Source organism: Bactrocera tryoni, chromosome 5 (assembly GCF_016617805.1).
Source record: "Bactrocera tryoni isolate S06 chromosome 5, CSIRO_BtryS06_freeze2, whole genome shotgun sequence".
Lineage (NCBI taxonomy): Eukaryota > Metazoa > Arthropoda > Insecta > Diptera > Tephritidae > Bactrocera > Bactrocera tryoni.
In genome coordinates this window covers 74276966-74289354 of record NC_052503.1, presented here as the reverse complement: position 1 = coordinate 74289354, position 12389 = coordinate 74276966, and the positions used below count along the sequence as shown (strand labels likewise).

The 12389-nt window shown below is 33.1% G+C and overlaps 1 protein-coding gene across 1 annotated transcript; it reads right to left on the bottom strand.

The window, feature by feature from the left end:
- Positions 1-690: 690 nt before the first annotated feature.
- On the bottom strand, positions 691-3894 carry LOC120778847 (neurofilament medium polypeptide). The gene is made up of 7 exons (XM_040110874.1): positions 3712-3894; positions 3286-3389; positions 3151-3222; positions 2228-2861; positions 1548-2160; positions 1220-1424; positions 691-1158 (listed from the first exon to the last, which is right to left on the bottom strand). The coding sequence occupies exons 1-7, from the start codon at positions 3800-3802 to the stop codon at positions 763-765; spliced, it is 2115 nt and encodes a 704-aa protein (XP_039966808.1). The 5' UTR covers positions 3803-3894; the 3' UTR covers positions 691-762.
- Positions 3895-12389: the final 8495 nt, after the last annotated feature.

The following is a 12389-nucleotide window of genomic DNA, read 5'->3' as shown; positions in this document are numbered from 1 at the left end:
ATTTTTAATTTTTCTTGAATTTTTTTATTTTTTTATATTTTTTATATTTTTTATTATTATATATTTATACCTTTCAAATTGTTTCATATTTTTAACATTTTTTATGTATATTTTTTGTAAATTTTTTTTTTATGTATTATTGTTTTATATGTTTTAAATTTTTTCATATTCTTTTATATTTTTATATTTCTTATATTTTTTATATATTTTATTTATTTTTTTTGATATTTTTATAGTTTTTACATATTTATTTTTGTTTATATTATTTTATTTTTTACATTTTTATATTATTTTTATTTTTTTTTTTATGTTGCTTATATATATTTTTTTATGTATTTTTTATATTTCCTTTTAACTAATATTTATTATATATTTTTATATTTTTTTGTATATTTTTTACTAATTTTTTATATTTTTCATATTGTTTGATATTTTTTGTTTATATTTTTATTTATTTTTATTTTTTATTTTTTTATTTATTTTTATATTTTTTTGTTAATTTTTTATTTTGTTAATTTTATTTTTTATTAATTTTTTATTTTTTTAATTTTTATTCGTTTATATTTTTAATTTTTAATTTTTTTGTTTTCAATATTTTTTCTATATTTTTTTTATTGATTTATTTATTTATATTTTTACATTTTTTTTAATTTTTATCTTTTGTTTGAATTATGTTAAAAAAAATTCCAGTTTGTATATATTTTTTTATTTCTTTTATACATATATTTTTAAAATTTTTTAAATTGTTGTTGGAGGTGCATTTCATTCTGCGGGCGGCGCTTCTTCTGGCAGTGCCTCAGCTGGTGCTTCCGTGTGCCCCTCTGCTTCTGGTGGTGCTTCAGACTGCGCTACTTCCACGCCACCGCCAGTATCAGGGTTCTCTGCAGCTGCTGCAGCCTCTTCACCTGTTGGCGCTGGCCCTGCTTCGGCGTCTGCTGGCGCCGATGTGCTGCCTTCACGTGGCGCTTCAGCACTCTCGCCTGCTACTGGTGGTTGTTCGCCCTCCGTTGGTGGTGCTTCGCCCAATTGTGTTTCTGCTAAGACGGTTTCTTCGCCTTCAGGTGCAGTTGCTGGTCGACTTTCACCGCTTTCCTCAGTACTAGTTGCAGGCGCTTGCTCCGCGTTTTCGCTCTTGATGTTATGTAGTGATGAACGCTTCTGCAACGGCGTATATATTACAGTTTAAGGTATGCAACGCAAAGAATTGTTGCTAGCTTACCTTCTTCTTCTTCGGTTTTACAGATTCCCTTTCGGCAATTTCGACTGCTTCCTGTTCGGCGGTTTTGTAACTCTCGGGGAAGAATTTAAGCGCCTCCTCGTGTCCAATCACAGCGTCCGGACTGACATAGCTCGGTCCATATGTGGCCAGCGACAGCATTGTATGCGATGTTTGCTTGTTAACCTTGAATACGATTTTGTCCGTGCTGTGGTGTGGAGAAAAATAAAAGTTAAGGCACGGAGAGCTTTGGAATGCCACTCAAAAGACGCACACAATGCATTTCGTACACTTTGGCTAAATGAAATATTGTTATGCTTGCATTACTTACGGATTTTGTGGTAAGCCAGCGTATTTTGTTGCTGAATTCGCTATCAATTTCGCATCCTCGGCTTCGTCGCTTGTAAAGAAGCCGTAACGCGGCACATCGTCCTTCAGTCGCTCCATTACGCTTATCAAATCACGTTTCTTATACGCGTCAAAGGCCATAATGATGTGTGGTGGCTCTGGCGCCGGGTCAGGCGGCAAGAAACCGGATGTTTGTTGACGGAAGAATACGTAAATGAGTGCCGCATGCGTGCGCGCATTGCCTGCTACCCATATTGGTGGTATACGTATGATTTTCTTACGATATCGTTTCTTCACAACAATTTCAACCTCTGGCTCGGGTTCGGCTTCGTCTTCTGCCTCTTCGCCATCATCTAAATCAAAGTCGAGATCAAATGGCTCCATTTGTAGATCTGGCATTTCGGGGCCCTCGCCAGCTTCTGCGCCCTCACCACCTTCATCACCTTCGCTGCCCTCTTCGCCTTCATCTTCTTCACCTTCTACAGGCTCGGCTGCCGCGGTAGGCGCTGCTACCTCTTCTTTTTTCAAATGCGCTTTCTTGGGCGCAGCTGGTGGCTCCGGTTCCGCTTCTGGTTCATCTTCCCACTCTTCACCCTCTGCGAAAGGAGAACGTATGATAATAAGTAAATTGCGTAACTTGTGACTTTGTAATTAATTATTAACCCTGTAATTCAATTTCAATTGTCAAATCCATCGGTACTATAATTGGCGGATGCACAATCTCCTCTTCAGTAAGATCGTCCACTTCATGGCGTTCCTTCGTCAGTTCGTGCGCATATTTGTTCAGTACCTCTGGTATGGGCCGACGATCATCTTCTGGCATTTTCCAAAAGCACATCATCAAATCCTTTTGATCTAACTGCTCGAGCACATCCTCGGACAAGGGATTGGGACAAGCATAGTTCACAACATCGAAATCGGCACGACTAACATTGATAACGCGTCGATCTTTACACTGTAGCTTCATGTTTTCCGCCGGTTCGAGTAGCTTCTTGTACATATCGCGGTTAACTTGCGGTCCAAAAACGGTCACACCCATATCAGGTATGTTCTCGATTATGGTATCTGTCATCATATTCAAATAATCATGTCGTTTTTTCTTCTTTGCCGCTTTTTCCTTATTTATCGCTTCCGTTTGAGTATCCAATTTCACTTTGCGGCGCCGCTCCTCCTCCGGTTGCAGCTCAGTAATGTCATAGAATGTGCGCGGCTTGTTGAGCAATTCGAGTTCCTGGGCTATCAGTTTCATAAGCTTCGGTGTGTTGGAGCCGAATAACAGATTTGTGGCTTTGCCTTTCTGCAAAGTTTATGAAGAGTGTTGGAAGTAAGAAAATTTGTATCATTCGATTAAAGCCAAGGCTAACTACATTTATTGTTAAATATTAGCGGATTGTCCCGGCTATCCGATAAGGAGGATTTTCTCAATGTCGGCTTAGCAACCCTGTGTCAGTTAGGGTATTGCTAGCTTTACCGAAAGCAGGAGTCTTGGGTAAGTTAACCATAACTTAACTGACAGATGGCTGCTAACTGAACATTGAGAGGACGCTTCTAGGTCTTTTTTCATAAATTTAATTTTTCTCACTTACAGTCACAAACATCCATGTTGGTTCACTCTTCTTACAGAAACGCTTCAGGTAAGAGATCGTATCCGATTTACACTTTCAAAAATGAAACGAATTGAAAATTTATTGCAAATTACTTAGTGTAGATTTCTTACTTACAATAGCGAGATGTAAATTATCGCCACCGATTTCCAATTTTATTTTACGCAAACTGCCAACCATGCCCAAACACGGCCCACACCATTCTGAGTAGATATCCAACACTACCGCAGTGAAGTTAGCGGAAAAGCGAAATGAAAATAAATATTGAAAATACAAAAAATATCAAAAATAAATATTAAAGAAAAATTAAAAAATTTTAAAAACGAAATACAAAAAAAATATTTTAAAAAAATCTAAAATTAAAAAAAAAATTAAGAAGAAATATAAAAAAAAAATATTAAAAAAATTAAAAAAATATTTATACATATATAAAATAATATTAAAAAATATTTCAAGAAATTTTTAAAAAATATTTAAAAAAAAAATTAAAAATTTTCAAAAACAAAATTTTTTGAGTATATGCACCAAAGGTTGCATATGTACCTAATAAGCCAGGTCGCTCGAGGAACTTCTCAAAATCCTCATCGGTTTGTAGGTCGGCCTGCAATTGTTGCACTCCACCCTTCTTAGCCATTACGCCTCGCTATCACACCATTTAGTAGTTTTATATTTAAAATTATAATTTATGTACAACGGAGAATGTTTTTTTGCGAAAAAAAATTTGCAATGAAATATTTTGCTAAATGTTAATTATTGCAATTTGTTTACTAATTTATTTAATTTTGATTATTTTTGTGGCGAATTTTACACGTTTTGGTCCAATAAATTTAGCATTTTTACAGAAAATTTTTCTTAGTAATTTTTTTTTTCGAAAATATTGAAATTGTCAGTTTCCAATTGCTTCTCCACTTTCAAGCAGTATTTTTGAGTTTTGTTTAGTTCTCACATAGAGTTGAATTATTTAACTGAGCTATCGTATTTTTTCATTTACGAATTTGAGCTTTATAAGCAACGTTGCATGGCCATTATTATCGATTAAATATGTTTGGTTGCTAAAACAACACATTTTTTGGTGATGCAGAGAAATGTGAGTGTTTTTGTAAAAATAAAATAAATAACGGTTTTACCACTCATGTTTTTCTCTAACAAAACAAAATTGATAACAACGGTCTTATTCCACTAGCTGTCAAAAAAGTGACATTTGCTCAATAGTCTCACAATTTTACTTCACTAAAGTTATAGCAAGCAAACTCCATTTAATTTTTTTTGATATTATATTTTTAATTCATTAATTTTCTGTTCAATAATAATTATTTTTAATTTAATTTTTATAATTTCAGTTCAAATTTTTTAATTTTTAAAATCATTATTTATAGCTGAAAAGAAAACAATGACAACTATTCCCTCTAACCGTATTCGAACCGGCGCTTTAAATCACTCTCACTTGTTTATTATCATCCGCTTGTGTTCGGCACTCACTCTTACCGGTTCAACCGAAACCGCCTTATGACGTCACGTGCCCTATGTTGGATAACTGTAGTTCAGTTTTTTTTAGCCAAGTAAGTACGTTTGTGTAGAATATATGTATGTATACTCCTTGTTTGGTTAACAATTTTTAAGATATAACTGTTAAAATAAAAAAACAAAAATCAGTTTAAAGACAGATTTTTAAGCACATTCAAATTCAAGCAAGAAATTGCATTTTTTTGCAATATAGAATTTTGTATTTTTCTTACGTCATTGTTAAATCCCTTTGATGCTAAGCTGACGCTTTGCTTGTGGAAAATATGTTGAATGGATTCTATCTAAATAAATCTTATCAATTGAAAAGTCCCCGGCCTAAAAGAGTAAACATATATTTTTTGGCAAAAGTACTTAAATAAGTAAGTCTCCTTATGTATACATTCTTCTCTCCTACTTTATAAAATAATTAAATTAATTTTCCTTTCATGTAATAATAATTTACTTCAAATAGTACTAAAATGATTAGAACTCTAATTTCCAGTCCTAATGCATACGTCTACTTCCCACCTCACCTTTACTTCTCTAAAATTTTGATCTCTTAACACTTCTTTCCAGGACGCTAGGATAAGTTCGCCCCGTCACCAAAACTTCCAGCATCTTTGCATTTACATAAGTTCATTTTCTCTCTCAGTGCTCTCTTCATCAGTTATGCGCTCTTACATCTAACAATTACACCTGCATATCAAAGCTGCGCAAAGGGCTCGCCTACACACACACTAATACGTTCTTATATGAGTGACATAAGCTGCGTGCTCAGCATAGGAGAAATAGTAATGAGTGAGGCTATGATTGTTTGTGTTGTTGTTGCAAATTTTTAATGTTCGAAGTTGACATTCAAATTATTATGCAGGTAATAATTGATAATCAAGAGTTGTTACACATTTTTCGAATTTGCCAGAATCGTGGAAAGCGATATTAAGGGGAATGCAGCTGAATTATTCCAATTGAGGAATGCAATGTAACAGTAAAATTATTAGTTACAAGTGGTAATGAAAGTGAGCGCACGTAATTCTTGGCTGATGTCGCGAATATTCGCTAAAATTAGTGAAAAGTATTTATTAAAAGTGTTAAATTGTGTTTTTATTTGATTTAATGTTAAAAGTCTTATTAAACTGCAAAAAATAATGTCGTGAAAGTCATAATGCGGTAAATTCCTCGAATGTCTATATTGTGGAAATTCCGTAAGTGCGTGTTCGGGTTCGTTGAGGGGTGTGTACATGCGTGTATGTACTCGTATGTAGTAAGCGCTATGTAATTTCGTGCGGTTCTCGGTTGGTTTGCGTCGAGTGTGTTGGGTATTAAGTGCGGTAGTGTTTCTATAAAAAATAGCGCGTGTTGCAATATGGTCAAGACATGTGTGAGTTTGAAACCAATTTATTTGAAATTTATATATATAATTTATATTTGTATTATAATTTATATTTGTTTATAATAAATTTTTGTCTCTATGGACAAGAGAACGGGTCGACTTTTTCGCCCCTCCAGAAGTTCCAGCTCCCCTTCTTGAGCGTATGTCCTCGTGTCAGGGACTTTCAGCGCCACAGCAGTCGAAGTCTGCTCTGATGTGCTAGCGCTGGGTTGAGTGGCTTATAAGGGCTCAAGACCACCCAGGTGAATCTGTAGTTCAGGCCGAAGCTTGTTATCCGAACGTACTTGTACAACTCGTCGTCGATAAATAGATTTAGTCTCCATCCGGAGTCCTTGACTTTGTTGCTGACTACTCGCCAGGCCGAGATGCTTAGGCCCAAGTTCTGATTTTTAATCAGCGCGAGATCAAACTCGTATGGCTTGCCTGCCCACCTTGGAAGATACAGCGGGCAGTCGTCTCTCCTTTCTGCGCAGAGGCCGGCGCCTTTCCAGCCTACCAGCCTTGATGAGCTTGCTGGGGGGAGCCTTTGTTGGTGCTTGCTACCTTTTCAGTAGCCGCAGTCGACTTTGCCCGCAGAGCGCCGCTACATGAGAGCATGTTATCATCATACTCCTTGGCATGTTCCTCAATGTGCGGTGAGAGGCCATCAAGGAAGCTTAACGTCCGTTTAGTACCTGTAATGCCGGTTGGGAGATGCCTTTAATGCATTGCAGTTATGCATCTTGGTATACAACTGAGTACAGAAGGAAGAAACAGATTTTTGCTTTTACCTTTGCAAACGCTCACTGGTCACCTTATAGAATTTTAATTTCCATATATTCTCATATATGTACATACTCTTCTTCTTAGATGTTTTTCCAGTATTTAAGTAAGGAAATCTCACTATGTATATGTACATACTTCTCTCTTACTACATAAAATAAAGAAATTCTCTTTTCTTTCATGTAATAATATTTTACTTCAAATAATACTAAAATGATTAGAACTCTAATTTACAGTCCTAATGCATACGTCTACTTCCCACCTCACTCTTACTTCTCTATAAGTTTGATCTTTTAACACTTCTTCCCAAAGCGCTAGGACAAGCCCTCTCACCAAAGCTTTCAGCAACTTTGCATTTACATAAGTTCATTTTCTCTTTCAGTGCTCTCTTCATCAGTTATGCGCTCTTACATCTAACAATTAAACCTGCATATCAAAGCTGCGCAAGGGGCTCGCTTACACACACACTAATACGTTCGTTTGTATATGCGTGCTCAGCATAGGATAGATGGTAATGAGTGACGCTGTGATTGTTTGTACGAGTATTGTTGCTGCAAATTTTTTAATGTTCGCAGCTGACCTTCAAAATATTGTGCGTGTAAAAATTGATAATGAAGAGTTGTGACATATTTTAAAAGAGATTCGAATTTGCTAGAATCGTGGAAAGCGATATTAAGGGGAATGCAGCTGGATTATTCCAATTGAGGAATGCAATGTAACAGTAAAAATGTTAGTTACAAGTGGTAATGAAAGTGAGTGCACGTAATTCTTGGCTGATGTCGCGAATATTCGCAAAAATTAGTGAAAAGTATTTATTAAAAGTGTTAAATTGTGTTTTTGATTTGATTTAATGTTAAAAGCCTTATTAAACTGCAAAAAATAATGTCGTGAAAGTCGTAGTGCGCTAAACTCCTCGAAATTACGAATGTCTATGTTGTGCAAATGTCTTAAGTGCGTGTACGGGTTCGTGCGTGGGTGCGTATATGAGTGTATGAATGAATGTAATGAGCTTCATGCGGTTCTCGGTTGGCTTACGTCGAGTGTGTCGGGTATTATATAAGTGCGGTAGTGTTGTTATAAAAAATAGCGCGTGTTGCAATATGGACAAGGCATGTTTAAAAACGGTGAGTTTCTAACCAATTTATTTGAAATTTATATATGTAATATGTATGTATATAATCTACATTTGTATTATAATTTATATTATTTTATAATACATTTCTGTCTGCATGTTTGTACATGAGAACGGGTCGATTTTCGCATATGTATTAAATTTTCTATAAGTCATTCTGAACAACTTCGCCTAAGAGTCTATGGATCTTAAACCGGATTCGAGTCAGCGATTTTTATGGTGAAGTTCGTTTAGGTATTACAACAATTTGTCGCCAGTTTTGAGATAACCGAAAGAAATTGAATTCTTAGGTGTTTTTATACTCTTGCAACTAGTTGCTACAGTACTAGTTGTACATATGTATCCCCTGAAACTAATCGCGTTAGATATAGGGTTACATACATATGTATATGTATATAAATGGTCAGATGACAAGTTGAAATCTGGGTGACTGTTTGTCTGTCCGTCCGTTCGTCTGTATGTTCGTGCAAGCAGTAACATGAGTAAAAATTGAGATATCTTGATGAAACTTGGTATGCGCGCTCCCTAGTGAAAAAAGTACGAATACGTAGATGGGCTTAAACGAACCACTGCAGCGCCCACAAAACGCCATTAACTGACACCTATAAAATGTCATAAGTAAACACTAAATTAAAATATGAAACTGTAATTTAGCGCAAGGAGCACTTGTGAGAAAAAAATTTGAAAAAGTGGGCGTCATCTCATAAGTTTAATGTACATATCTTTCTTATCTGACAAGGTATCTTCACAAAACTTAGCAGAGATATTTATATAAAGCAACAGTATAACCTCCGTAAAAATTGTTCAGATTGGACCACTATAGCATAAAGCTGTCATACAAACTGACCGATCAAACCCAAGTCCTTGTTTGGGAAACTTTTTTAGTTGACGAGAAATCTGAACGAAATTTAGTAGTGATTATTATATAAAACAACTGTACAACCTCTATTGAAATTGTTCAGATCGGGCCACTATAGCATATAGCTATCATACAAATTGATCTATGCAAATCATGTTCAAGGACACACACATAAATACCAACTTTCCGCGCCGCTTACCAGCATTAAAAAAAGTATACAAATGTCTTTGTTGGTTTAAATTTTCATTTTTATTTTATTAATAGTTTTTTATTTCATATTTAATACAGTTACAAGTACACATTTATCTCTGGCTAATTCTGCTTTTGCGGCAAATTGCTTCAACTAATGTTTTTCTTTTATTCCTTTTATTTTATTTTCATATTTATATGCTGCATTTCACCACTTAGCGACTAAGTTTATTTCGTATGAAAAACAAAAATTTGAAACAAACAAAGTATATAAATAAATCTGCTGTTCTACTAATACAAAAACAAATGCAATTGTGGGGCAAATACTATTTTTCACATGAAACTTTTCGTCCTATTTGTGGCTGCGTGAAAGAAAATTTTGCGTTTTTTTCGGATTTTGCTCACAATGCTTTTAAGTGTTTTAGTTTTCATTTTATTACTCCTCTTTTAAGTGCATTTCTCTTTATAAGCATGCTTGTTTATTGCATGCCTTGCTGCAATTTGGTTTAATATTACGCTTCGTTTTTGTGTTTCTTGCTTTTTTCAAATTTCCTTGTATCAGTCATAATTTTGGTATGTTTTTTCGCATTTTTTGCTTTTGCGCAGTTGCTTAATTTAATATTTGCTTATTTTGTATAACTAATTTATTTTCAAATTATTGCAATTTTTACAGTATAATTTTTGCTTACATAACTAACTTTCTCATATTTAATATAAATTATTCTACAAGTTCTTGCTTTTAATTTACATTACACACCTTGTGGCATTTGCTTTGCTAAACTCAAATGTAGCGTATCGAGTTGCGTTAGTGGATATCGCATACCCAAAATGCACTGCGTCGCCACATTGGGTTAAGGAAAAATTATTATTTTTATTTTTTTAATTCTTTTTACTTCTCTCAACACCGCCACACTTGTGTGTGCTTACTATTTTTGTTCATGTCTTTTCTTAAAAAATATGCATTTCATTTTGCTGCTGATTTTTCTTGCATTTTTTTTTTTATTAAAATTACTAACACATTAGTCATTTACTATGTATTTTACACAGCAATTTTGCAAAGTTTATATATATTTATATGTATGTATGTCTGTACGTACATTTCTTTTTTCTTAACATCTTTTTCGTTTATACTGGCAATTTGTTGTGATTTTTGTCTTTAACCTAAACACTTAGCACCTAACGGTAATTAAGGTTATTTAGTGGGATATTTGTGCTATTTACACTGTGTACTTATACCCTAAGTGTATGCATATAGTTATATGTATGTATCTAAGTATGTGTTTTTCCTTCAATTTGATTCTCCTCTATATCTATACCTAATAATTCCTTAATTGGATAACACTAGAGATGCGGTTAATCAATAGTCAATAATCATGTCATCTAATAATAATAATAGCATTAATACAAATTTAAATATCGCAATCATTATACACATCATAAACATATAATTGAGAATAATTAAAATTCGTTAATCATATACGTAAATATACATAGATCGTTGAGAATATCGGTAAATATTGTATGTAGTTCGTTAGTTGTGAGAATAATTTTTAATTTGTTGAGTAGTTAGTTTTTTTATTGCGTATACAGGGTTTAAATTAAAAAAAGAAACTTGCTTGAAAAGTATTAGGCAAGCTTTTGTGCTTTCGTACAACTTCAAAAATGTGTGTAAGCTTGTGAGCTTTCATTTTCTTTGAAAATCACTGCAGTAAGTAGAAAATGGTTTTGAGTAAAAAGTAATATGCGAGCTTTTGTGCTTTCAACTTCAAAAATGTAAGCTTATGAGCTTTTGATTGAAAGGTATTAATAGAATTTTCGTGCTTTTTGAAACTTAAAAAATGTAAGCCCCTGAGCTTTCACATTCACTTGAAATCATTGAAGTGGAAAAATTTTTTGCTTGAAAAGAGTTATGCAAGCTTTTCTGCTTTCATGCAACATGAAAAATCTAAGCTTGTATGCTTGTGAGTTTTCATTTTCTTTGAAAGTCGTTGCAGTAAGTTGAAATGATTTTAATTGAAAGGTAATATGCAAGCTTTTGTGCTTTTATTCAAATTCAAAAATGTAAGCCTGTGAGCTTTTACATTCACTGGAAATCACTGAATTAAATGGAAAAGGATTTTACTAGAAAAGAGTTCAGCGAGCTTTTGTGCTTACTTCCGGACAACTCGAAAAATCTAAGCTTGAAAGCTTTTGAGCTTTCACTTTTTTTTAATCATTGTAGTAAGTTGAAAATGATTGTGTTTCAAAAGTAGTATGAGAGCTTTTGTGCTTTCATACAACTTAAAAAATCTAGGCTTTTAAGTTTTGGAGCTTTCACTTTTTTTAAAACACTGTAGTAATTTGAAAATGCTTTTGTTTCAAAAGTATTATACGCGTTTTTGTGTTTTCCTTCAATATTAATATATGTAAAAGCGTCTAAGCTTTCGCTTTCACTAGAAATCACTGAAATAAGTTGAATACGATTTTGTAGTAAGTGAAAAATGCTTTGTTAAACTGAAAGCTTGCTTAAAGCGATGACACACGACCGCCATAGCGAGTTGTATTAAAGTAGCGGCTTTTTGGTCGTATGGTAAGCTTTTAGAAAAGGTGGCGCTTTGAATTTAAAAAAAATATTGCATACATTTGATTTCTAATGGTAAAAAATTTGTTTTATGGTATAAAAAAAAATTCCAAAAATTTAAAATAAGAAAACTCAATATAAAGAAAAGAGGAAACCATGCATTTACTGTAATTTTATTTTTAAAATATTTATTAATATGGTATAATATAATATAAAATTTAAAGCAAACATTTATACACTATTTAAAACTACAAGTTTTCAAGTGTATTTAAATAAATAATTTACAATTTTAAACACAATTTATGCGTTATAAAAAATTAAATGCATAATATAAAATTAAAAAATTATGCATAATTAAGCAATACACTTGAAAACGCATATACAAACAAACATACAAAAAAATAAAAATATTTTTATAATTATAAAATGTTACAAGTAAACGTAATTAAAATATAAATGGCATTTGTCAGCGTTTAAACTATTAACTTTTAATTATGTATATATATTTATATATATATACATATATATATATATATTTATATTAACGTTTCGTGTTTAACAGTTTAAGACAAATTTTAAAGTGTGTTTCAGTAAACAAATTAATGTGTGCCAATAATTGCTGGGTTTTTTCAACTGCAAACAGATATACAGAAAACATACATTATGTATGTATGCAAGTTTAAAAAACAAAAAAATATTTTAGCTGTTAAAATGTCGGTATATCACAATTTTTTATATTCTCTTTTCTTATTTTGCAGTTTTTTGTGAGTATTTGGCAAGGAGTACACAAGTTTGGCGAATCAGCAATGGAAATTGAGTCTAACAG